The 26,839-nt window shown below is 59.3% G+C and overlaps 1 protein-coding gene across 7 annotated transcripts in view; it reads right to left on the bottom strand.

Moving 5' to 3' along the window:
• Positions 1-26,839, bottom strand: part of CUX2 (cut like homeobox 2) — a 250,152-nt gene that overhangs the window by 49,141 nt on the left and 174,172 nt on the right. For all 7 annotated transcript variants that reach the window (XM_089323128.1, XM_070066196.2, XM_070066198.2 and 4 more), the window contains exon 4: positions 10,121-10,199. In XM_089323128.1, coding sequence (XP_089179254.1) covers positions 10,121-10,199 — 79 coding nt within the window. The remainder of the gene's footprint in view (positions 1-10,120; positions 10,200-26,839) is intronic.

Below are 26,839 nucleotides of genomic sequence, written 5' to 3'. Positions count from 1 at the left end.
CCCCCGGCCAGTATCTTGAGCCAAGAGCTCAAAGGAGTAGAAATCCCGACCTTGCCCCCGACCCTGACCCGTGCCGAGCCCTGTGCACAGCTGGCTTCAGCATGCGCCGACTCCAGGGACCTTAGCATCCTTGGATTTCACCTCCGCAGGGGATGCTGTGGTCGGCCTGTGTTTTTATCCCAATTAATCACCCAAATGACCGCGTGAGAGCCTGCTATCATCCCCATTTTCCTGATGAGCACACTGAGGCTCATGAAAGCCACTTGCTCAAGGTCACCCAGTGGGAAAAAGCAGAGCTGGATTTAAACTCAAGCCTCTCTCACGTCGGTGGGCACTGAACGCCAGACGCTGGCGAACCCACTTCAAGATCGCTGCTGTGTCCACACGCCCTGGAGAGCTCACTGTCCTGGGGGGACTCAATGGTTTAGAATTTAAATATATATATATATATTAAAGATTTGATTTATTTATTTGACAGGCAGAGTTACAGACAGTGAGAGAGAGAGACAGAGAGAAAGGTCTTCCGTCCGCTGGTTAACTCCCCAAATGGCTGCAACGGCCGGAGCTGCGCCGATCTGAAGCCAGGAGCCAGGTGCTTCTCCTGGTCTCCCATGGGGTGCAGGGACTCAAGCACTTGGGCCATCCTCCACTGCCTTCCCGGGCCACAGCAGAGAGCTGGCCTGGAAGAGGAGCAGCCGGGACTAGAACCGGCGTCCATATAGGATGCCGGTGCTGCAGGCGGAGGATTAACCCAGTGAGCCACGGTGCTGGCCCCAGAACTTAAATATATGTTAAAGGAATACAAGTTGAGCCTCCCTAATTTGAAAATCTGAAACGTTCCCAAGTCCACAACTTTCTGAGTGCTGTCATGGTGCCACAGGCAGAAAATGCCACCCCAGGAAACTTGGTTTCAAGCATAAGATTACTAAAAATGCTGCATAAAATTACCTCCAGGCTATGTGTATGAGGTGTACATAAAACATAAATGAACTCCGTGTTTAGGCTTGCGTCCCATCCCCGAGATAGCTCAGTACGAATATGCAAATACTCCAGAACCCGAAATCCGAAGCACTTCTGTTCCAAGCATTTTGGATAAGGGATTTTCAACTTGCATTTGTTTCAGCGTCGTAAATAAAAGCCTCTGATCTCTGTCACACCTAGAAGGTGCTTCAACCATAACAGACACGAGGAAAAGGACCCGCTGAGGCTCCAGGCGTGTTAGACCCTGCTGCCTCCCCGAGACCTCGAGCCTGAAACTAGCTTCCCGTGCTCGAAAGGGAGGAGTGGGGCGATGTGCAGCTTACGCTAGAAGCCTGTCCCACGCCCGTCTCCGCTCTGGCTCTTGGCTCCAGCTTCCTGTTAAACAAGACCCTGGGAGGCTCCAGGAATCCCTGTTCCCCACGTGAGACGCCTGGACAGAGTTCCCCACTCCTGGCTTCGGCCTGGCTGAGATCTGGGAATGGAGTGGTGACGGGGGGGGGGGGGGGCTTCATCTGCCTCTCAAACAAACACTCAGAGGGGGCCTGCAGCTGAAGATGCTCCAGTACCTGACTGAGGCTGCGCCTGGGCGGAAGCGGACAGGTGACCTTGCCACAGCCTGCAATCCGTTCCAAGTTTCAGTCCCGCTCCCCAGGCACACCTGGGCTGCTCCCTGGGTCAGGTGACCCCTCACCTTGGGGAACGCCTCGTGCCACCAAGCCCCCGATGTCCAAAATGGCCCATGTGCCCCTCCAGCGTCTGGCCAGCCTTGTCTCCCGGGCTGGGGAGGGGGCGGCAACAGAGCACTCACATAGCTGCTCGTGCACAGCCGGCTACCCAGTTTCTGGGGCTCGACACTCACACCGACGACCTCTCAGCTAACCCACGGCTGGCGGGGCTGCCAGTGCCACTGCCCGGCGTCAAACGGGGCCCCACTCCCCCTGCTTTGCTCTGCATTATACAGACTGTCGACTCCCGGACGAGGGCGGCAGGAACCCAGCAGCCGGAGATCCAACTTGGGCTTACAAAACTCTCTAAGCGGGGAACCCCAAGTCCGAGGCATTCGCACACAACAAATTCTCCCATGGGCTGAGCGTGAGCTGCGAGAGGTGGCAGGTCCTGAGGGGGGCTCAGGGAGGGGACCCCACCTGCCTTTGTTTTGTCGACATCAGTCCATCCTTTCTACAAGTACTGCTTAATAAAGTGACGCATTCGTTTTGGTGCCGTTGGATCCGGTCCCTAGAGAACGCAGCCCTCAGTCTGCAAGACTTTAATGCCGCAACCAGGCTTCCCAAAGGCGCGGTCAGGGAGGAGTGAAATGGCGTCCATTCCACCTGCCACCACTAGCTGATGCTGTTGGCGGCTGTTGGAAAAGCACGGTGCGGGTGGGGTGGGGTGGGGGCAGGGCTGATCCAGGCGGGGCGGCTTAGTCCTCCCACCATGTCCATCTGAAGGGAAGTGGCATTCAGAGCTTTTTTAGGAAAGCTGGAGCCAGAAAGGCTGTCCGAGAGGCTGTTTAGAAACCATATATGCAGAAGTATGCGTGCGCCCCTCCAAAATATCTTTGAGACAGAAGCCTTCTCCCATCTGGGCCCCGGCTCCAGGCGCCTGTGTGGGAGGGAGGCTCAGGCTACTGATGGTGGCAGTGAGACTCACTCTGATCCTTTAATCTCAACTTTTCAATAGCAGATGGGGTGCGGGGCCCTGATTCGCAGCCGGGAGCCACGTGCCCGCCCACCCCTTTCTCCCTGACACTGCCAGTGCCGGCTGATCTGGGGGAAGTTTCCTGGCTCTGGCGGGGACACAAGGGCTGGGCACGAGGGGTCTGCAAGGTGACAACACCCATCGCAGTGGCAGCAGCAGCAGTAACGGCAGCAGCCACTGTTTACTGAGCATTTACTGTGTGTCAAATACGCAGCCAGACTTCACACTCCACCTCACCCGATCTTAGAGGCGCTGGGAGGCCAGGTGCGCTTTCTGCAAAGGAGAAAGAGCCACTCAGAGAGGCAGAGCCAGTTGCCTAAGGCCACGAGACGGAGAGCGGCAGAGAGGATGTGAATTTCCACCTGTTGTGACCAAGTCCCCACAACCTGAGCGACACTCAAAGCCCCAGGAGGGCAGGGGTGGGCCGGTCCTGCCAGGCCCTGTGGCCCCGCTGGCAGGCAGCCCGGGTCGGTGTTTGCGCGGCAGCGATGCTGTGCCAGGCACTGTGCTTGTGTTCTCTGCACCTGCCGACAGGGGCACGTCACCGCCCACATTACACGTGGGGAGACTGAGGCTCAAAGGAGTCACGTGTGACGTGGGAAGCAACGTGGCAGCGCAGGGACGGGCCCGGCTCTGTGCCCCCTCGCCCTCTCTGCCCCCGAGGGTGGTGACCTGTGACTGTGCCCTGCAACGCAGGGGCCCACCCGGCAGCCCAGGCCAGAGCAGGAGCAGCTCGCCCTCCCCGGTGCAACGCCTCTGTGCGCATCCTTGTCTTTCCCGCCTGGAACCTCTCCTTCACTGCCTTTCAGTTTCCAGGGCTCAAGTTTCTAATGTTTTTCCCAAGCTCCTTTGATCTGCAGGTGAACCCTGCAGCCGGGGCCGGGGCGAGGAGCCCAGGGTCTGGGTTTCGGCTCCATCACGTCTCTCGGCTGCACAAGTAGGGCAGAGGCTGGAACCTGTCTCCGAGGGGATGCGTGAGGGGATCAGAGCACCCGTGTGCGTGAGGGGCTGACGGCACTGCCTGACAACAGCCCCGGCGCGACAGCACCTCCTCCTCCACCACCGAATTCAGGGGCCTCCCTCCCCCCTCCCGGAGGCGCCTCTCTCGGCTGTGCCTCCGTGGAGCCCGCTCTCTGCTGTGTTCCGATCTGGACTCAGGCTGAGTCCCCGCAGGGCTTGGCACATGGCAAGTGCCCCGGGAACCCAGGCTGAGGGGGAGCGCCTGTGGGGTGGGCGCTGTGCCAGGTGCAGCCTGAGCCGCTAGGGAGGCCGAGGTTTAGGGAGGTGCCCACGGGGAAAGGGCGGCAGGAAGAGGCGGCCCCGGCAGCGGTGCGGCAGGAAGCAGAGGGGCACCGCCCGTTGAAGCCAGCTGCTCGAGGGAAACCTGAGCACTACGGCTCCCTTTAAACAAGTACTTGTTGTTAGAGAGGGAGAGACAAGTCCACCCCTCGGACGAGTCACCTCAAATGTCTGCAATAGCCGGGGCTGGGCCAGGGCCAGAGCCAGGAGCCCAAACCTCCACCCAGGTGTCCCGTGGGAGTGGCAAGAGTGCAGGTACTTGAGCCCCCACCGCTGCTTCCGGCTCTGTGTCAGCAGGAGCTGGACCAGGAGCCAGGGCCAGGAATCCAACGCAGGCTCTGATGGGAGACGTGGGCATCCGAACCACTAGGCTACAGACCCACTTTCAAGACCATCTTTTTCTTAAAAAGATTAAAATTTACTTATTTATTTGAAAATCAGAGTTACAGCGAGGGAGGGAGTCAATCGATCTTTCATCTGCTGGTTTACTCCCCAAATGTTTGTAACGGCCAGGGCTAGGCCAGGCTGAAGCCAGGAGCCAGGAGCTTGCTCTGGGTCTCCATGTGGGTAGCAGGGGCCCAAATACTTGGGCCATCTTCTGTTGCTTTCCCAGGCCATAGCAGAGAGCTGGATTGGAAGTGGAGCAGCCAGGACACGAACCCGGCACCCTTATGGGATGCAGGCATCGTTGGCAGTGACTTTACTCACTATGCCACAGCGCTGGCCCCCGGGCCTCCCCTTTTTAATGGGTTAGAAACTTGTATGTTATCTTTCAGTGCACCCACGGCTCCTACTGAACTAACGGAGCAGAGGAGAAGCATGCAGGAGAGGAGGCGGCGGCAGAGACCAAGCAGACTTGCAATTCTTGTACCTGTGAAGGTGGCTTGGCCACTAGATGGCACTGGAACTAGTCGTTTGGGACAGGAACAAAACTAGACATTTAAGGCAGCTCTCTGCTTCCATCAACGTACAAAAATGGTTTGCAGATTTAAAAGATTAGAAATTAGAACCACAAAGGTACTTAAAGAAATGCATATACCATGGAGAGTTTCGAAAAACAGGACACGAACTTTAGGAGCCATAAAGCAAAGGTTTGGTAGATGCCCTACTTCCTGTTCACATCTGTGGAATGCTGGCTATGCACCGTACAGAGGAGACACTAAAAGCAGAGTTAGGAAACAAAAGGGAAACTAAGGGTGATGATAGAAAACACGTAGGAGGACAGTGGTCGATAGCCTTAATATACAAAGAGTGTCTACAGATCACTAAGAAAACAATTCAGTGACAGAAAAATAGGCTAAGGATGCAAGAGAATACATGTGAGTGGGCTGTAGCGCATAAAAAGTAGGATGGCAGCCGATAAAGGGCTGCAACGTAAGACAGCCGGGCGGAGGGACTCCCCTAGCCCTTCTGACCCCCGACCCTAGGTGCATGGCGCAGGATGGCCCCAGCGCATGCGTACCCCTTCCCGAGATTTCTTTCTCAGCTGAAACTACAGCAGAGAACCAGGAAGCTATGCACTCAGGAGCACCCCGACGCCCGGCGCTGGCGAGGGGCTTGGCACACGACAACACGGCCACACGACAGACGGTCAGACACAACAGACACACAGGGGAATACGGCAGCGGGCTCAACGCGAGGAATCGGAAATGCACACGGGGAAAGGAGCGGAACCGAAAGCCGCTTTTCCAGTGGGCGTCTTCCCTCCTGCCCGCTTTGCTGTATTTCTGAAGCTCACAGTGTGCACGTGCTATTTTTATACTGGGGAAGAAAATGGGAAAAAAAAAAAAAAACAAACGCTGCCAAGCATTTCCTATTCCATGGCCTCAGTGACCCTGCTGTCCACACGGCTCACCCAACGTCCCTGACGACAGAGCCCCGGGCGGGCCGCAGCAGACGGCTCAGCAGACGCTGCCGCACACCTGCTGGGTGCTGCCCCGCACAGCACAGGGAGTCCTCTCGCCGGCTGGTGACCAGCTTCTAGGACTGTCCCTCTCCTAAGGCCACAGAAACCAGAGCTCCGAGAGGCCAAGCTCACGCAGCTCGAAGGCATCACGCAGAGTGCCACCCAGGTGTGTCTGATGCCGTACCCCTGCAAGACGGAGAGCCAGGGGCACCTGCCGGGAGACGCCAACCCCTGCGCCGCATCTGAAAACGCCAGCGGAGGCAGCGGGACGCGCACGGGCCCACTCACCTCGCTCCCTCTGCTCGGCCGCGGGGCCGCCCGCCTGCCCGCTCGGCTCTCCCTCTTCCCTTTGTTTCCCCCTCTTTTCCTTTGACTGATCAACTCAGCTCGCGAGTTAGCTCTCTGAGCCTGGGTCGGCACCTAGGAACTCCACGAGCGCGATAAAGAAATCAGCCGTCACCGCCGCGGAAGTCAGAGGGGTTTAAATCAAATCATCCCGCACAACAATGACATTAATTATGCTTTTAACACGTTTTACTGCTTTTTTTTCTCACTTCACGCCACATCTGTGTGAACAATATCCAAAAGATTTACGGGTTTCTTTCGTAATTACAGACATGCAGGCTGCACACTTATCAAAATACTTGCTGAGCAATCACGCCACAGAGCGTTCGCTGCCAAGGATCCGGGCTGGCAGAAGTCACTCAAAACGAAAATGTTGAATCAGGACTTGTGCGGCTTCGGGAGGCTGGGGTGGGGGGAGCGTTTTGACAAATAATTTGCCTGTCAAGAAACAGCAAAACAAAGCCCGTGCCCGGCCACGACTGCAGGAGCGTCAGTTTTGGGAGGGGCTGGGGCGGCGAGCGGGGAGGCTCCGAGTGCCAACAACACATCTGACATTTGGTTCTTGCGTCTGAGGATAAAATTTAATGAGAACAAAAATATGTCTTCCTAATTCCCCTAAGAAATCATTAAAACATTTTGTTATTCTTAAATGTCTCGAAAATGAATTAGAGGCCCTAAAGGGGCTGTTGGGCTGGTGCGTCTCCATCAGTTATGGCTCCTGGTTCTCTAACTCGGTGACAGCTGGGGACGTCCCCTCGCCCCTGCGTTCCTGGGGAGGATGGGTGGGGAACGAGAGGCGGGACGACCTCCCTGCTCCCAGGGTTTGGGGGGCAGGGCCAGAGGGCACGTAGCCCTTCTGGAAATCTCCGCCCCAGTTCGGGGCTCTCACGGCCCCTGGCTGGACCCCTGGTGGTTCCAACAGCCCTGCTCCAGAAGTACTGGGGGTCTCCCAGAATCCCTGAAATGAAGCCCCATTTCTGCCGCTCCCATCTGTCTGCCTGTCTACACTCTAAGCACTAGACCCACGGGCGTTCCCGTGCCGTGGCCAGTCGTCATCTGAGTGATGATGTGGTCACTTCTGCTGTCACACCCAGGCTCGTAGCTACATTCCCAGTGTCCAGTGAGGGCCAGGCACACAGCAAGCACTTAACAGTTGCTGTCTGAGTAAATAAACATGTGATAAGTAGAGGCCTATAGTAGAGAAAGCACCTCTTGGGGCCAGCGCTGTGGTGTAGCGGGTAAAGCCGCTGCCTGCAGTGCCGGCATCCCATGTGGGCGCCGGTTAGAGTCCCGGATGCTCCACTTCCAATCCAGCTCTCTGCTGTGGCCTGGGAAAGCAGTAGATGATGGCCCAAGTGCTTGGGCCCCTGCACCCACGTGGGAGACCCAGAGGAAGCTCCTGGCTTCAGATAAGCACAGCTCTGGCCATTGTGGCCAATTGGGGAGTGAACCAGCAGATGGAAGACTTCCTTCTCTCTCTTTGCCTCTCCTTCTCTCTCTGTGTAACTCTTTCAAATAAATAAATATATCTTTAAAAAAAAGCATCTCTTTTCTTCAGTAACTTCTTTTCCTTTCTGCTGCTGAGTCTAATTTCTCATGCATTCAACAATTATTAGGTGCCTATTGTATACAAATACACAAATCTAGTACTGGTCATTCCCAGTCTGGGAGCACCTCCTATCTTCTAGGGAAGCCCAACACACACACAATGATGAGAGCAGCCAACAGTAAACGCCTACTGTGTGCCATGCCACAATCAGGTGAAGTGGGTTCTCATACCCAACACACACACAATGATGAGAGCAGCCAACAGTAAGCGCCTACTGTGTGCCATGCCACAATCAGGTGAAGCGGGTTCTCATATTCACAACTTATGGAAGAGGAGATGAATTAATCAGTCTATTGCCACGGTGTATGTGGTGCAGCAAGATGTGAACCGGGTCTCGCACTGAGCCTGAAAGCACAAACCCATCTCAGGGCTGCCCCAGTGCTGCATCCAGAGAACTACAGGGCTCCACAGAGGGGCCACGTGCGGGGACCCCCAGGAGGGTCATCCTCCAATGTCACTTGTCTCTGGGGCTGTGAAACCCAAAGGACTGAAAAAGGTTGGAAGGGGTGTTGAGCCCCACTGGGACCCCGCTGCCAGGAGCCTACATCCCATACAGGAGTGCTTCATCTGGGTTCTGAAATAGCTCCCTGCTAATGTGCCTGGGGAGGCAGTGGAGGATGGCCCGTGTGCCTGGGGCCTGCACCCACGTGGGAGACCAGGATGGAGCGCCAGGCTCCTGGCTCAGGCTTGGCTCAGCCCTGGTTATTGTGGCCATTTGCTTAGTGAACCAATGAATGGAAGATCGCTCTCTCTCTCTCATCACACTCTGCTTTTTAAATCAGCCAATCGATGGATCTTAAATAAACACTGAGAAATAAGAGGGGTGTGTTTTTCCAAGTTTTCCCCAGACCCTGCTGATGAGAGTGGAGATGCTACAAATAAAGAGGCCGCAGGAATATGCCACTCAACGGGGGTGACAATGACATTGACTGCAGATACAAGGACTGCCTGCACCCCGACCCCAGGGCCTCGTCCTTGTGAGGGACACAGAGCCCGCGGGGCTCAAAACAACTCCACGAGGACCACGGGGTGTCCCCGTCCCAAGAACAACAATCACACAAACAACCCGGATATTGTACATGAGCGTCTGTTCTCCACAGCTAGGACGGGACTGCTTCTTCCTTCTTGTACACTCCGGCCCCGAGCACCCCCGACAGCACCGATTCCTGTAGCTCTGAGGAAGGACCGGCAGGTGTCTGGGTAGAGGGCATTGGCACAGTGGGGCCTCCTCCCGGTCCCATGATTGTTAAGCAAACAATGGGACCTCTCTGGGCTGCTGCTTCTGTGTCAGTGAGAAGGTGGCAGGGGATGGACAACTTCTAGAGAAGCAGCTTTGTATAGGCAAATGGCAAACTCACGCCAGGTGTGCCAAGTGCACAGGTGCACGGTGCACAGGCAGCACCCCTGCTCTGACAACGGCACCCCTGGCCCACAGGGTCCCTTGGAAGCCCCCACCCGACTCCCAACAGTGTGGGCTGCTTTCATTTTTTCAATTCACCTACCAGAAGATTAACCACTGTCGAGTGGACCACGGAGCACACGGACGACATTCCAGCTCTACCCCTCTCCCTGCCACAGCACTGTCGCCTCCCCTCCCGCCAGCCCTGGTCATCTGCCTGCGTCCGTGCGCTGGCCTGCCACTCTGGACGTCTCACGTCACTCAGCGTCACGTTTCCCAGCTCCCTCCAGTCGCAGCAGTCTCCTGGCTGAGTGATGTTCCACTGCATGGCAAGGCCACACGTGGTTCCCCACTCACCCGTGGAAGGACACGGGCTGTCCCCCCCTCTGGCTAGTGTAAGCAGCATTACCAGATAAACTTAGGCATCTCATGCTTTCTGTAAATGGAAACACACAGTGTACGCTCTCTGGGGTCTGGCTGTTGGTCAGCACCTAGTTTTGAGGTTGGCTGGGGAAAGCGCTGGGGGCTCCCCCCATCTCCTACTGGCAGACAGCACTGAGGCCTTCTGTCCTCTGTGGCCATGGGCTGGGGGGTGCTCCGGGCTGACGGCAGAATTGGCTGGGGGACATGTCACCGCACACTGGGACACTTCCCCACCTGCGGAGGGCCTGTCCCCTGACTGATCACGATGGCCGTGGGGTGGGGGGTGCTCTGGGCTGACGGCAGAATTGGCTGGGGGACATGTCACCGCACACTGGGACACTTCCCCACCTGCAGAGGGCCTGTCCCCTGACTGATCACAGGGAGGTCCCTGTGAAACAGGCTTAAAGGCACTTCCTTGTCATTAGTGATTCAGGTTGGGAGCCCAAGTGTTTCTTACCTGGTGCTTCAATTAACTGCTTGTAAACACTCAGAAAAGCGGCCTCCGCCTCCTGACTTCTCTTACTAAGGGCCACCACCTTTGGAGACAAGAGAAAGAGTCACGTGTAACCATGGCATCGGGTCTGCAAGCGAACGCGATTGTTCCCTCCTGTGCCGAGGGGAAGGGGCGGGCAGTGAGGGCTGGAAGTGCACGCTCTGGGGCAGCGCTGGTGCAGCCGGTTAAGCCGCCGCTGGCGACGCCCGCATCCCGAGCACAGTGCCTGGCTCGAGTCCTGGCTGCTTTGCTTCCTACCCAGCTTTCTGCTAACGTGCCTGGGGAGCAGCAGAGGATGGCTCAACAGCTGGGGTCTGTGCTACCCAAGTGGGAGACCAGAATGGAGCTCCTGGTCCCCGGCTTTGGCCTGGCCCAGCCCCGGCTGTTGCAGCCATCTGGAGAGTGAACCAGCAGACGGAAGACCTCTCTGTTACTCTGCCTCTCAAACAGCAAGTAGATTAAACAAAAGTGTAAGCTCTGGAGTTAGGAAACCTGGGAGCCCAGGCCATATGAGCTTGGGCAAGTCATTGCCCCTCTCTGCGCCTCGGCAGACTCATCTGTGCGGGGCATGAGTGAAGCTGCGGGTAAGCCCTGAACGCAGGGCCTGGCACGCGCACGTCACCGACGCTGCTGCTACTTCTCCCTGTTGCTGAAGGGCCTTGCTGGAAGCTCCAGGCTTTGGGGAAAGGGGGACACATCTGAGGAGTGTCTCTTGCCCTGAAAATTAAAGGAAGAACCTGCAAGCTCTCGGAAGTTAACAAAGAGCCAGGACAGGCGTGGGCGACTTCAGTGCTCCACACGGCCCCTCCCGGCACACCCAAGGTGCTCAGCACGTGCCTCCACCAGCATGGACAGGCGAACGGCAGGGTGACCCCGTGCTGGACAGCGACATCCCCACCTTCACTCTCTGCTCACGGGTCTTTCTCCTGCAATGAGACACCCGGAGATGCCTGGGGGCAAGAGGGGGGCCTCTTACAACGCACATTTCTCCCGAGGTCTGGTGAGCCAGCCCCTGCTCACCCACGGCTCTGGCCTCTTGGCTGCCCTGACCCTGGCCCTCGCCAGCCAGTCCCGATGGAAGTGGCCTGCAGCTCCCACGCCTGCACCGAGCTCCCAGCATCTGCAAGGACACGCTGGGCTGGGTGTCCCACTCTCGGCTGGGGTGAGCCTCATTTCCCCAGCACAGACACCCCCTTCCCTGGGCACCCGCTCCCTAAATGACGAATCTCCTTCGAGTGTCAATGGGCCAGGGTCTGGCCCTCAGTGGTGGACTTCTAGAAACCTCCACAAGGCTGCTGACAGAGGAGAGGGCGTGTCTATTATGAGCTGAGAACAGGGTCTGCAGGGGCCCAGCACCATCTGCCGGAGGAACAGACCCGGTGGGTGACACCCCTGCTCCCCACGAGAAGAGGCAGAGTTCAGCGGTGGTCAGGGGAGTCGCAGCCCGGGACCTGGGCTGTCTGGCTTCAGAGCCAGCCCCGCCCCTCACCCAGCTGTGTGTCCTTGCACAGCGAGGTCCCAGAAACCCTTGTGCCTCTATCTCCATTGGTAGAACAGAGCTAATAACGCAGTGGCCTGGCCGAAGGGAGTGCTGGGGGCTGAAGGTTGAACATGGGCGCACGCGCCAGGCCCCCATCCTGCCTGCTTCGGTTGTGCTGGTCTCTGGGACCTCGTGGCGAGCACCTGGGAAAAGCCCCACCTGGGAACCCACCGCTGTGCACGCTGGGAAGAGGGGTCTGGGGCCACGGCCACTCCAACAGTGGCCATGAGCCATGTGCGACTACTAAGCAGCAGGAAGGAGGTGGGCCAGACCAAGATGTGCCTCGGGAATGAGACACCCTCTGGGGCCAAGAGACTCAAAAAATACTGATGACGCAACCAAGTGATAACGTGTAGCTATGAGCAAATGTAAAGTGACACGTATGGGTCGCGTCATGTTTCCGTGGACACTGGCGTTTGCAGGTTTCGGAAGGCAGGCAGAGAACCAGACGGGGAGGCCAAGTGGCGAGGAATGCAGGGCGCAGGCTGGACAGGTGAAGAGTTCCCTCGTCTCGTTACTCTGCTGGGACAGCCCCTGGTCTCTCTCACTCAGGCGAACCTGGGCTGCTCTGTGCCCGGCACCGGGGGCTGAGACCCCAGCACTGTGTGACACACACTGAGCTTCCCCCAGGTGGATGCAGGCTGGGGGAGACCGACACTGGGCCAGGTTTCCAGACGATTTGGCAGTACAAGTGCTAACGCTCAGAAGAGAAGTGTGGGGTCTCGAGAGGATTTCAGGGAGTGACGGCTGACCTAGCTTGGCGGGACAACATTCGGAATCGTCTCCCTGAGAAGGAGATGATGTGCGGGGTGGGGTGGGGGGAGGGCAGTTAGGACAGAAAGAATGTTCTAGAATCTAGGCAAAGGAAAAATCTGCCAGAGTTTTATTTTCGCTGAGATGGACACGATACAGTTCCTGTCTGGGCACTCACTGTGGAGTGGGTGCCACAGCCACACCCAAGGGGAGCCGGGACACACGAGGGTCTCCTGGGCAAGGTGAGAAGGGCAGTTAACCTGGTTCTCTGATGGACCCACAGCCAGTGTGGCACTTGACGCTCAGCATGCGCCACATACTTTCAGTGCTCCTGCCTGTCATCTCACGGTCACCCCAGGCTCCCAGCTGCTGCCGCCATCATCCCCGCCGTGCAGGCAGGTGCAGTGAGGTCAGGTACCTTGGCCGAGGGCACCCTGTTAGTACGCGGCAGGGCCAGGACTCACCCCAAGACTGGGGCTTCAGACAGCTTTCTGAATGCAGACACTGGGCCCTTTAGTCCAGCCAGACCCTGTCCCAGCCTGTGGGGAGGGCATCTGGACTCCGCTCGACGCTGCTAACTCGCAGGTGCGGCTGCCCCAGCTCAGAGACTGCTGTGCTGCCGACCTGTGGCCCAAGACTCCGAGGAGGCAAAGCCACTGCTCCCCCCGTCCCAGCTGGGAGTGACCCCCGAGCCACCACAGTCTTCACAGCTGTCTGTGTCAAGCACGGGGAGCCTGTGGTGTGGGGAGGGGCATGGTGGGCCTACGTGCTGCAAGACTCCTTTACTGCCCCCGTCCCTGCCCTCAGCAGCTCCTTCCCCCATTAGCGCGTAACGGCCTAACGGCGTACGTCATGACTGATGTCTCGTGAGCCGTCCAGCTTGGCGGCCCGGGGCCCGTGTCCTGCTGGGCATTTGCAGTATGACCATTCCCAACAGAGATCAGCTGTGAGCAGCATTCCCAACTCATAACAACACAGGTGTGCAAAAGGCCCAGTTACTCTTCATACCGATTCCCTGTTGAAGCGATGTGGTGGACACAGGAGGATAAGCAAGAGCTATCGCTAAGGCTAAACCCGCTTGCTTCTTTTTACTTGTTAAGACTGTGGCAACTACTGCACGCGAAGGCCCGAGTTCGCACCCTGCTCCTACCGCACAGTTCTGCTCAGACTGACGGCGCTGGCAAACCACGGCCCTTGCTCTGCTCGGTAAATGGAGTCTTGGTGGAACGCAGCTGCAGTCGACCGCGTGCCGCCTGTGGCTACTTCCCCGCGGTAAGGTGACTCCTGCAGACTGGCTGTCTGGGTGTCCTGCCTCACTCTGTCTTGTGTTAGAGCAGCACGTGTGTCCCTTTCTAGAAAGCCGCGTCCTTAAATTCCTGGTGGCATCAGTCTGATCCTGTACCAGGCCCTCTGTCACTAAGCACTCGGGGCCTGGTCTGTTTATCCACTGAGCGCGAAGAATTTCCAGTGGTCAGGAAGCTGCTGGGGTGGAGAGACAGGAAGCAGAGACCCCGGAAAGCCGGCACAAAACTTCCTAGGGAGTCAGAGCCTTCCTGCCACACGGGACGCCTCTTCCAGCGGCTGCAACCCTCACACATCTCAACCATGAGCCCTGAACAGGTGAGCTGGGCAGAGAGAAAAGGCCATGTGGCTGTGCCCTACAGGCAGAAGGGAGCCGGACAAGCGTCCTGCACGACGGATCTGGCTTATGCCCGGCAGATCTTTGAGGGCCATCTGTGGAAGGAGGAGGTGGCGGTAGCGGCCAGCTAGACACCCTCAAGAAGGTCGCCATCAGAAGTAGCACAGTGTCTGACGGCGCACGTGGCGCTCCCCGCCCGTTGTGACAGCAGGGTGAGCGCGCTTGGCCCCCAAGCACGAGCACAGCTGGGGCAGAGCCGTCCGGTGAGAGAAAGGCAAGAGACCGCTCCAGTCGCCCTGGTCGTGTGTGCCAGGTGCTCAGAGAGGCAAGGTGGGGCGGGGCGGGGCGGAACTGCTGCGTGTGCATGTGTGTGTGTGTATGGGTGCACGCATGCGTGCGTGTGCGTGTGTGTGTGAGACGACATCTACTGACCGCTGAGACCTGCCCCACGTCCTGCTCTTCACAAGCAGTGGTCTGAGGCCCTGCAGACCCTCCCTTACTCTACTCAGTGGTCCACTTCGTGCCTCCGCGACACGAGCACTCCGCCCCACTCTGCAGAGTGGGAACTGAGGGCCAGCGAAGTGCTGCCCCCTGGCCGAGACGGCAGAAGCAGTCATTGGCCCGGGCTATCAGGGTGCAGATGCCTCTCACTTCAGGGCCCGGGCCTGTGACGAGACAGGGCTTCTCAAAGTGTGTCACACAGTGCCCCCAGCACGGAAAGGGGGCCTGTGGTCAGCCGTGTGTGCCTCCCCCATCCTGTGGACACAAACACACACACGGGCGTGTGGGGCGCGCCGACCAGCCACAGCTGCAGGGGTAAGTCCTCATCAACTCCGCGCAACTCAGGGTTTTCCCAAGTCCTTTGCCCACAGAACTTCTCCAGGGAATGAGCTGGGAAGCCAGGATTCCACAGAACACACTTTGAGAACGGCCTCCCTCTCCCGCTGGGTTCTGAGCTCTGGGAGACAGGTGGGAGGGTCTGATATGGCGGGGATCCCGGGAGAAACTGAAGACTGGCGGGTTCGCAGCCCTGAGCATTGGGCAAAGAGCTGGGGACAGGAAGTGAGGAAATGGAAGGGCATGGAGATGGGGGAGGGTCACCAAGGGAGAGTGCCAGCGCAGAGGGGGCTTCAGGAGAGAGGGTGGGATGGGGGTGCAGGGAGGGGCAGTGGGGACCTCTGGAGCCTGGGGGGGGCGTGACCTGCTTGGATGTGCCGCAGGGGAGAACTCAGAGGGACCACGCAGGGTGCAGGTCTGTGGGAGGGGAAGGTGCATGGGGTGGGGGTGGTGCTGGAGAGAGGTAGAAAGGGTGGGGTCTGAGAGATGAGGGGTGCTCACCTCCTGATGGGGCCGTGGAGGGGCTGCAGGCGGTGGGGACAGAGCGCAGTCAGTCAGGGTACACCGCAGCACTCTGAGGGGTGCCCACTCCGGAGCTGGCGGGCCACAGAGGCGGGAGAAAGAGGCACATCCCGCCCCGCAGGCTCCAGGGGCGGGGCAGAGCAGCAGCAGGGAGTGGGAATTACAAGGAGGCTCCCCAGAGAGGCCCTGAGCTCCCTGTGGCGGGAGGCCCCCGAGCACGTGAGGACGAAGAGGCGCTGCGCAAACCTACACGTGCGCGAGTTCTGCCGCCTCCGAGGGCCTTCGTGACAGCTCCCCTTTCTCTAGGGTAACTGTGAAGTGGGGCTGGTAGTGTCCTTGTCTGACCAACCTGAGGGCCACTATCAAGGATCACCACTGTGCCGGGCACTGTGCCAAGGGCTGGACACCAATCCACTCATCTAACCTTCACCACCCTGGGGGAGGGGCTGCCCTCCCCCTTCAAGGATGAAGATACGGGCGCACAGAGGGTGGAGGCCACACCACGCGGGAGCTGGGAGTCGGACCCAGCTTGTTCTGACCTGAAGCCCATGCTTCTAATGCCAACTTGGGACTGGCTCTCTCCTGGGGTTTGTGGAAGGAGCTGGAGTGACTTAGACGGGCAGGGGTTGGGGAGGCCAGGGCCGGCTGGCAGGACCGGGCAGCAGGAGCGCCCCCAGCTGGGAGTGGCTGATGCAGCTGAGCAAATGCAAACTAGGATTCGGCGCTGGGGCTTGGGGCAGACGGAGCGCAGCTCTCGCTGTTGCTGGCCTGGGCTCCTGGAGGTCGGGACAGAAGCCCGGGGCCTCTGGCTCTCTGGAGGGTCACCTGGTGGTCCTAGAAGGTCTCCTCGCCATGGCTCAGGCTCAGGTGCCAGCTGTGTCGAGACCGACAGGAGGAGTACCCACACATCTGGCCACTCGTCACTGTTCTGAATTCTCGGGTATCACTACTAAGTCATTCTGAATTCACAGGTGTAGCCCGTTAATTCACTCTGAACCCTTGAGTGTGCGCCACTAATTCAGAGCTTGGGCTCTGAGCTTCCCCTGCTCCGGGGCTGTGGGTCCAGCTTCCAGATCCCTTTCCCAGTACCTCAGTCACGACGGGGGACGGGCACAGGGACAGCCTGGTAACCACAGCAACCACCCACCTGCTACGCGCCGCAGCCCCCATTCCCCTCCCCATGCCGACACGTCCTGATCTTTCGAGGTGTCTGAGGCTGTGCTGTGCCTCACTTGGAGGGGGTGTGTGCTCGAACGTTCTCTCACCGCGGGGCCCTCACACACACTGGTCAGTGTTTGCTGAGGACAGCCGGACCCACGCTGACTTGTCTGGATGCTGTTCTATTCCCCCAGCCAGACCATGAGCCTCCGGGGCAGGCGCTTGCATCTGGGGTCGTGAAGGCCCATGGTACACGCAAAGCATAAAGACAGGGCCGGCCCGCCACAGGGGCCACACCTTCACCTCGCCGCCCCCCATACTCCCTGAGCGTCCCCTGATTCTAGGCACTGGCATCCAGTGCCAGGTAACACCTGATGTGGGGCAGCGGCCGCAGGGCAGGACGTAGAAGCAGAAGCTTCCGGGCCTGCTGCAGCTGGGGTCTGCGTCACGGCCTGCTCGGAGCCCCAGCGGCCCATCTGTAAGGTGAAGGTGCCACGCCCAGTGCCTTCCAACTCAGCTGTGCGCCCAGGCGGGCGGGCAGCCCTCCCTGCCCTCCACACTGCGTCCTAGACACGCCCAGGGTGGGGCAGGGGCTGCAGGTGGGGAAGAGAAACTATGCAGCTTTACTCGAATGTCTGTAACTGTTCCCAGGTTCAAGGTAAGGCTCGGAGCCACTTCTCCTTCAACATATGCTGGGCAGGCCGGCAGCTCTGCCACCAGAACCCCTGGGTGCTGTGGACCTGCTCCGGGCCGGCTGCCTCTCAGGGTTCGGAAGCTGCGCCGAAACGAGGTGTCCCGCGGGCCGAGGCCGGCAGGCCTGCTATTAGCAACAGTGCAATCGTCAATTACGTCCAGTCACAAACCACTGACGTACAATTATCAAATGAAGTGCCAACTTCTCACCTCCGCTCAGCGGCGGCCACCACAGCCCTCGGCTCGAAAGCAAAGCCTTTCCCTTTCTCTCTTCCCTTTTCCTCCCGTTCCCTCTCTCTTCTGGGGGGAACGTTTTTTCCAGGCCTCCACGAAAGACTGCATTTAAATTGCTTGTCACTCAAAACAAAGGCGCCCCACTCATTTGTAATTCGCCAGCCACCTGAGCAGGCCGCCTGTTTTCCTCTAAGCATCCACGCACCAAAGCACAGAGATCATTTTTCTATTGTTAAAATTGTATAAGCCGGGGCTTTTTTTAGCAGCCAATACACAATTTCACTTCTCTTCCGCGGGCCCCCGGCATAAAAGGGACAGGAGGCTTTCTTTAGTGCCTTACAAATACGTTTTGCTTTGGGGTAATAAAAAAAAAAAAAAACAGCACCAGGCGCATATAATGAGTTGAAAAGCTATCAGTGATTCCACAAGGCCCTACCTACAGACAAGGGAGGTCTGCTGCTGGCCCGGGGTGCGGCCGGCGGTGGAGCTGGACCATGGAGATTCGGCGTCCCAGGGCTGGAAGCTGCCACACCCATGAACGAGGCTCTGTGCTGGCTGGCGTGGTTCTGTACCTGCTGTTCCAGGCAGAGGTGGGCCCCACTGTGTCGGACTGTCTGGGTCCCTCCTCCCAGAGACTTGCCATGGACGATGACCACCGAGCCCCCGCGTGGAACCAAGGCTGCCTCCATGAGGCTCAGCCCCAGAAGGCCAGGCCCCCTGCGCGCACGGCTCGGTGTTCCTGTGTGATCGAAAGCATGACGCCTTCCGGTTTCCCTCGAGAGCTTCCTCTGGCCCACAAAGGCCTCTCGTGGGAGCCAGGGCGTCTGGGCCTCCGGACACTGGGCGGGAGGAGCTGCTTGTTTCAGAGGCCCAGCGAGGGTGAGATGGCAGCTCCAGGTCGCACAGGAGGGGCTGCGGCAAGGCTGTGAGTAGGAAGGGAGGGGATCCGTGGACGCAGGATTTGGGGCTGGAATTCGTGCGCCCTCCACCACAGCGGCCAAGGTGATGTCGCCTCTGGGTGTGTTAGAACAGACTCACACGCCCGGGTCTTGCTGCAGCGTGCTGTGCTGTTCAGAGCAGAGAGGCGGGCTCTGGCCAGCCCGTGTGCAGGGCTCGGGAGCTGAGGCAGTTTCTTCCTGCAGTATGAAGCAGCAGCAGCAGCAGCAGCGGCCCCGAGCCTGACAAAGACTCCTGCCAGCAGGGCGAGCTTTCCTACGCGGCCGTGACCGTGAGGAGCGGACGCCGGGCATTTGTCAAAACCCGCGGAACTGGGCAACGCGAAGACCCTCACGCAGACCTGGATTGTGGTTAACAACACGGCATCGAGACCAGCTTGTCGACTATCACAAATGCATCACTCCAAGGCAAGATGCTGACAACAGGGGAAACGGGTGTGGGGAGAGCGGCCGATGGGAGCGCCACACCTTTTGCTCCAACCCCTTTTAAATCTGAACTGCTCAAAAGAGTAGGGGGGTGTTATCTGTAAATAATAACTAAAAAACAGCAGGCGAACAGAGTGAGCTCCGGGCACGAGAAGCCCGCCTGGGATCTCTGTCGTTCCCTCCCCCGGTTTACAGGTGGGGAAGTGAGACTGCAGAGGGCAAAGCCACACAGGGAGAGGCACAGCAAGGACTCCCGGCCTGTGCCCCAGAGCCGGAGGATGACGCTCTGCACCATCCGGGTTCCCACCAGAGCTCATGTGTGTGCGCAAGTGTGCATTGTCCTCCTTGCTCGTGGGGTCACGTGGGACAGTAAACTTGGGGTCACGATGCACCCCATGGGTGGATTTTCTCAGACCCACCGGTGTTTTAAAAATATTGGAGCTGTCAAAATTCACCAAGTCATGTGCTTAAGCTTGTGCATTCTGCTGCATGTAAATGATTCCTGCATAGGGCACTGGGCAGGAAACCGTGTGCACGTGACGGAGCCAGTGCTCAAAGCCAGAGGGGCTCCAAACTGCGGGCTCTTGGGAAACGAGAGGATCTGGCCTCCGGGGCTGGCTGGAGCCGTCTGCTCTGCGTGGGCCAGGGGAGTCTGCGTTGCCCCCAGGCCCCATGTGCCTGCAGTGTGGCTGCTGTGAGCGTCCACATTGCCGTCTGGCCTAGACCCACGTCCCTCCTTCCCTGCTTTGTGTCCCCCACATCCTCCTGGGGGCTGCCAGCCCCTCCCTCCCCCACCTGCTCAAGGAGTGAGGTCACACCTGAGAAACACGCGGCGATGGAACCCCGGTCCCGCATTTGGCCTCCTGCCTGTCCAGGCTGCCCACCCCTCCAGGTGAGCTCCTTGCCCAGCACGGGCAAAGGCCAGCCGCTGCCAACTCCAGTCCCACCTTGGGCAGGGAGAAGAGGGGCCCTGAGGGTGCCCGCGTGACTCTGCAGCTCCCTGCACCGTGACCGTGGACAGAACCCAGAGCAGTGTTCCAATGGGGGTGGGGGCAGGGTGGGTGCTGGCATGAGAGGGCTGAGGAAGAAAGGGGAGGGTCAGTGAGGGGGGCGCGGGGCACCCAGCACTCAGGCAGGGCCGGGAAGCACACGGGCTTGCAGTCAGGTCAGGCTGAGCAACAGAGATCCGAAATCTGGAGCCCTGAACATGTGACTTCCAAAGCCTTCACGGCCTCAGCTTCCTCAACTGTAAAATGGGCACATCGAGGTCAGAGCTGCCAGAAGGCCCCACGCGGGGAGGCGAGCAGCTGGCGCGGAGTCTGAGACAAGGAAGGCCCTCCCTGGGATGCTCCAGGCCCGTCTGCCCGTCTGCCCGTCTGGAGAGGGGGGCAACCGGGCCCAGCTACACACCTAAAAGGCATGCTCTGTGCACTGTTCTTGGGAGTTCTGGCCAGGGGTTCTGTGGCTGAGTCAGCAGCAGGCACCGTGCAGGGAGGAAGCCTCTGGAGTGGGAGGGTGGAGCCGCAGAGCCGGGGTGTGGGCAGAAGATCGGCCGCACGGAGCACCACCCCACCCGCCCCTGAGTCTCTGGGCTGTGCAGGGTCTGTGTGCCAGGCCCCGCTCCCACCTGTGTCTGCTACCTGCCCTGGGCACTCACCGTCCTGTGCTCCGTCAGCACTGTGGTGGCCTCGCCCCCCCAACCTGCAGGGGTCTCCCCCTCACAGTGATCCTGGCAGCCCCCGGAGAGCGAGGCCGAGACCACCCGGGTGCCCTTTATAGACGGGCAGCACCGCCACGCCGACTTACACACAGCAGCACCTTTCCACGGGTCTCTGCGGGCGGTGGCTCGAGACAGCCCCATGGGATGCCCAGCTGGACGCTCATTTCCTAGGTGAAGAAACGGGGGCGGAGAGAGGCCTGGGGACTTGTCTAAGGTCACACAGCCAGCACAGCGGGCAGAAGCCGGGGAGCCCGACTCTGGAGTCGGTGCTCTTGGCTCTGCCATGCACCACTGTCGCCTGCCCAACCTGGGCCCAGGCCACTCCTTTAGGGAGCACGCGGCTTGCCTCAGTCCCCACTGCTCCCTGCAGCCTCCCCGGTTCCCGTGTCGCTCATCTGGCTCACCTGCCCCAGCTCCTATGAGTTTGGGGGATGAGACATCACCTCTGGGGTCCCAGGCACCTGGCCCATCCCCCAGCACATGACAAGATGTGCACTTCAAGGGCAACCTGCTTTTTTCTCAGTCTCTTCGCCGGGAGCACGACAGCTACCGTTCTAGTCCCCGCAGACCTCGGGCTACCACGAAGACCAGAACTCGAGACAACATGACGTACAGGCAGAGGAACAAGAGGCCCCCGTGGGTGGGAACACACACTGCCGGGTCCCCGTGCTGCTGGAGAAGGCGCCTTCCTCTAGCGGGGGAGCGGGGCTTGCACAGCGCAGCCTGCGTTTTTTTTTTTTTTTTCTTAGACTGGTCGCCCCCGTGAGGCCTCCAGGGGGACCCCCATTGCGCCCAGCATACAAGCGTCATCTATTGGGTGGGAAATGTGGAAATAATCAAGTGTGAGTAACTTAATTAGCCTGTGCAGCTATGAAACTTGGTTTCCGCTTCCATTATTAACGATGAATGCTAAGTATCTGAGGACATGGGCTAAGGCTCCCCGACACGCTGGCACGGGGAGCCAGATCCAGCTTGCCGTTGATGGGGCTGGTCTCTGCCTGAGAGCCGCTGGGCCAGCCCCCAGCCGTCTGTGGAACCTGCGTCTGACCCTGCCTCTAGATCTGACTGCCCACACACAGCAAATGCAGGGGGCGGAGGAGCAAGCTGAAGGGCAAGTCCCACCCGGGGGCCAGGTCCTGCCCTGAGGTCCCCCGGCGGGCGGCGGAGCTGACTGAAGCCACGCTCCGGAGCACGGCACTCGCGGGCAACCACATGGCAGGCTGCGGAAGGCACGGCCAGGCCTCCTGGGCGGGAGATGAGCTGTGGACGCCTTCAGCCGTCTCTGGGGCACGCACGGGAGTCGCAGGGGTGTGCCGCATCTGTGTGGGCTCTGCCGCCGGCTGTGGGAACTGGATGAATCACCCCACTTTGATGAGCCTCAGCTCCCTCATCTGTAAAATGGGGAGAACGCCAGCACTTCCCTCCCAGGACTGCTGTGGCTCAGGCACTCGGGAGGCGGCAGGTAAACCGCGCCCAGCTATCGCTGAGTCAGTTCCCCGCGGGTCCACCCGTGTGGGCGTCTGTGCGTCTTGCTCCCCAGGTCCTCCTGAGATGGACCTCTGGTTGCCTCCTCTACCGACACCTCCACGTGGGGGCCCCAGGATGCTTGGAGGAAGGACGCAGGTGTGGGTCTCCTGCCCCGTGCCACCAAGGCCGGGGACAGAACCGAGACGGGGACAGACGGTGGACGGCTGCACTTGCCCCTAAGCTCCAACCATTGCGAAGAGCAACAGGCGAGCCTGACTGCCGGCAGGGGCGGCCGCGTCTCCCCCGAACGGGACTGAGATGGAAAGCGCTCCCCCAGCTCGGACACCAGCCTCGTGGCCGGGCCGTCCCTTGCCCGGCACACGATCCTCGCGAGCCCCTGTCCACGTGCCTGCAATTTCTTTGTGTTTCCCGCTAGGACGAATGCCCGACTCAAGGTGAGAGCGTGCGACTGGGCCGTGACTGCCCGGATTGATCGATTGCGGGTCTGTGCTGCTCTGTTTCATGCTTGGTGGCTCCATGGCAAAGCAATTATCACTGCAGAATGCATAATGGCCTAATTAATAACCGACGGCAGGCTGGCCTCGGAGCCACGCTCACACCTTGGCAAGCCGACTCTTTTTTCTTCCTTTTAAACATTTGGAGAGAAAAATGTTGTTATAATTGACTGGTTGTACTGTCAAAGTGGCCCTCCTGCGTGGACGCAGGGTGTAGCTGGAAGCGCGGAGGGCCTGGACTAAGGTGTGCTCTGCTGCAGCCGGCTGTGTGACCTGGCCCAGCGTCACGGCGTCTCTGTGCCCGCGCGTCTGCACCTGTTGGCACAGCCACCTTTCTGGACTCGAGCGGGCTTTGTGTATGAAGATGAGCATTCACCAAACCTGGGGCCACGGGGCTCCCGTTCACTGCCACACTGTCGGTGCCTGGCACACGGTGGGCGCTTAATAGGCAGTGGCCGAGGGCCAGGGCTCCGGCACTAGAATGCCTGGTTTCAGATTTTATCTGCCACTTTACCATCAGCTGTGTGACCTTGGGCAGAATGCTGAACCTCTCTGTGGTTCTTTCCTCTCATTTATCAAATGCTGTGGCCGTCATCCGCCTGGTAGGGCAGCAGTCACGGGGGAAGACGTGCTGGGGACGCTGCCTGGAGTACCACAAGAGCCAGCCCAGTGCCGGCTCAGTGCTCCGTAAACACGGATTGGGCACCTCCTGTGCAGGGCGCTGTGTGGGACGGGACCAGCAGAGGCTACACAGTGCTCCTTCCTGCTCCCGATGGAGGGGACGCAAAGTGGGGCTGAGCAGTCAGGCAAACAAATACACAACAACAACCGTGCTAAGCACTGCAGGGCCTACTCAACGGGACGGCGTGCGACACGGAGGACTGGACAAACCCAGGGGTCGCTCAGGCCTCTCCAAGGAAGTCCCTCTGGGAAGAATGGGACAGGCCCAGGCGCTGGGGCAGTGGTTTGGGGCGAGTCCGGCGACGTGTGGAGACCAGTGCAGATGCTCCGGCGTGCAGCAGGTGGATTTCGGGGCTGCCTTACGCATTCTGCGAGGCACAGTCACTCCCACAACTGAAAGCCACCTGACCCAAGATTCCAAAGCACTGAGACCGAGAACTTCTGTGTTAAGTGGACCAAGTGGGCGGCCAGAGAGGGTCAGGCAGAGAGAAGAGCAGGTGCAGAGGGTCTGAGGCAGACAGAGTGTGTTTTCGAGGCCACGCAGAGGCGTGTGAAGAGGGAAGGGGAGCGAGGCGGGACGTGAGGCAGGGCCTGCAGGCACCCTGGGAGGTGCGCTGCATGATGCCCTCTGCCCCGTGGGGCTCACCGAGGCTGCTGGCAAGGGCGTGCTGGCTGAGTCGACCTGGAAACAAAGGGTCGGGCTGCGCTGCACATGCCCACTGCCCTCTGCTGCCTAGAGACAGCAGGGCAGACAGGCCCGAAACCCAGGAGGCGCAGGTGAGCGCAGGGGCCTGCGGCTTCACGAGGTCCCACAGCCAAGGCCACCTGTGGCTGGAGCCTGCAAGGTAAGAGGGTTTGCAGGGCTTTGGGGAGGAAAAGCCATCTTGGAGAAGGGAACAGAATGCGCAAAGGCTCAGAAGCCGCTCACGACAGCGCCCTGTGCAGGAAGCCCCAGGATCAGGCCGTCAGGTGATGGGGGACGGTGCTGTAGCCCTTCCTCGCCTGGGTGCTATTAGCAGGCCATGGTTTATATTCGTATTTTTTTTTTCATTTTTTTACAGAATTCTGCAATCCCTATGGAACATATTAAAGCCCAGGGAGATTCAGTCTGACTCGAAGCTGTTTGTGTGGTGGTGGGCTCAGAATATGAACCTAGGCTTCACATACCGCATCAACCTCAGATAGAGTGTTCTGGGCCCTTCTCTTGAACCAGCATCCATCAGGCTTTGGGCTCTGGTCCTGAGGCCTCTGGGAGACCTGTGGGCAGCCCCTGGGGCCCAAGCAGGAGCACCTGATATGGGTAACGGAGGGCCCTTTGCCCTTTGACTGCTCACCTCCACAAAAGGTAGGGTTTCACCTAACGTCTATCCCGGGGTAGTGACAATGACCACAAAGTCAGCAAGTGGGGGCACTCAGAGAGCCTGGGATGCACCATGGCTCCCACTTTCCTTGCTCGGGGCATTCCACAGGCACAGTGCTAGCAGTGGGGACAAACATTACTCCCATGTGAACGGTGGGGAGATGAGGATCAGAGAGGGGAGGGGACAAAGTTCCCACAGCCAGGGAGAGGCACAGCTGGGCTTGTGCCAGGTCTCCCTGGCTTCTGGAAGGTTCCCAAGCTGGACCCTGCAGGGGGAGTGTCTAAACCAGCTGAGCTTGCCTCCCCAGACAGGCTCCTCCGCTGCTGAGGCCCAGGCCTGGATCCCCATCGGCCACACCTCACCCCTCCTCCGTCACTGTCAGGCGGGGCCACCTTAGCGCCCACCTCCAGGTACAAGGTCCACCCGACCTGTACCATTCCACAGAGAACTTTCTAGAACAGGCGTCGGGTCATGCTGACTTCAAACATCCAAAGGGCCTTCACGGCACCTGCTCGGCCCACAGAGGGGTCCTGCCCGAACACGTTTGCTAGGCTTGTGCTCAACCCCACCTCACTGCACAGCCGCTGGGGAGTCCTCAGTGGACGCTCTCTGTGCCGTGCACTGCCATCTCAATTCACGCTCACGATAAACCCACCTGCCCATCAGCATCTTACCGACGAGCGAACTGAGGCTCAGAAGTGACCTAAGATCAGGCTGGCGCCGCGGCTCACTAGGCTAATCCTCCGCCTGCAGTGCCAGCACACCGGGTTCTAGTCCCGGTCGGGGCGCCGGATTCTGTCCCGGTTGCCCCTCTTCCAGGCCAGCTCTCTGCTGTGGCCTGGGAGTGCAGTGGAGGATGGCCCAAGTGCTTGGGCCCTGCACCCCATGGGAGACCAGGAGAAGCACCTGGCTCCTGGCTTCGGATCAGCGTGGTGCGCCGGCCACAGTGCGCTGGCCGCAGCGGCCATTGGAGGGTGAACCAACGGCAAAGGAAGACCTTTCTCTCTGTCTCTCTCTCTCTCTCTGTCCACTCTGCCTGTCAAAAAAAAAAAAAAAAAAAAGTGACCTAAGATCACCTGGCCAGGGATCAAACCAGGGCTGAACCAGGTCTGGCCAACGCCAAGGCCTGGCCCTAACCACCACAGCTCATTCCCAAGAGCCACCTGCCCCAATCTTCCCAATCTCAACTGGAACCTCACCTCCTCCAGCACGCCTTCCAGGATTGCCTGCCTAAAAGCCACTCTCTGCACCTGGGACATTTGCTCCTACTGCACATTTGCTTTTTTCCCTCAGTGGGCCCTGGGTGTGGGCTCCCGGTGGTGGCTTGGCCTCCTTGCTGGAAGGAGTTTATCTCTATCCCCACCCAGCCTAGCCCAGTCTGAGACAGAGCGGGGGCTTTATAACATTCATGCAATTGTTCAAATTCCTAGCTCCTGCATCCCTGCCTCTGGACTTGGCAGTTCCCCGGGGTTCCATTCCTTGCTCGTCTGTCCAAATTGTAGCACTGTGCACAGCCACAGCCGGGAGCCCACCTGGACAGGGACGGGAGACAGTGCCGCACACGGTGCCAGACCACGGGTGGTGTGGGCAGGAGAGTGTGGCCACTTCCAGGGCTGGCAGCGGAGAAGCTGCTCAGAGCCACCCTGCTGTCCCCCTCCCCACGCGCCAGCTCCCCGAAGGGACGGGGGATAGGAGACGGGAGACGTCTGGGGCCCCAAACGGCTGCGTGGAGCAGAGCTTTCCCCTTCCCACTGGCCACCGACCAGCACCAGATGGGGACATAAGCCCCGCTGGGCCTGTGCTGCTGTGACAGGGGCGAGCCCGCTCTGAGGCAGGCAGGTCAGCTTGGACTCCCAGCTCTCCCACTTCTTCGCGGCGTAATCTTGGGTCTCAGCCTCTCTGAGTTTCAGTCTGCCCCTCATAAAAGGAACACGATGCCAGCCAACCAGCCCTGAGGGTGACACCCGAGAGGGGCTCCCCCAGGGGTCTCAGGGCAGGGCCTGCACTCAGCTCTGGGATGTGGGGTTTGGCCGGTCCTCCTCCTTCCTGGCTTCCGCTCGGCTCAGCTTCGCTGTGTTTTCGTTAGGTGCTATTATTCCTTCCTTGTACTGCGAACGACTATACGGCAGCGGGGGAGTTTATAAACCGCAGGGAAGAAAGAACTAGACTCCTTGTCTGCAG

Source organism: Oryctolagus cuniculus, chromosome 21, assembly GCF_051225735.1.
Source record: "Oryctolagus cuniculus isolate XC-2025 breed Fujian yellow rabbit chromosome 21, ASM5122573v1, whole genome shotgun sequence".
Classification (NCBI taxonomy): domain Eukaryota; kingdom Metazoa; phylum Chordata; class Mammalia; order Lagomorpha; family Leporidae; genus Oryctolagus; species Oryctolagus cuniculus.
The sequence above is the reverse complement of the archived record's forward strand: the minus strand, read 5'-3'. Positions and strand labels throughout refer to the sequence as shown.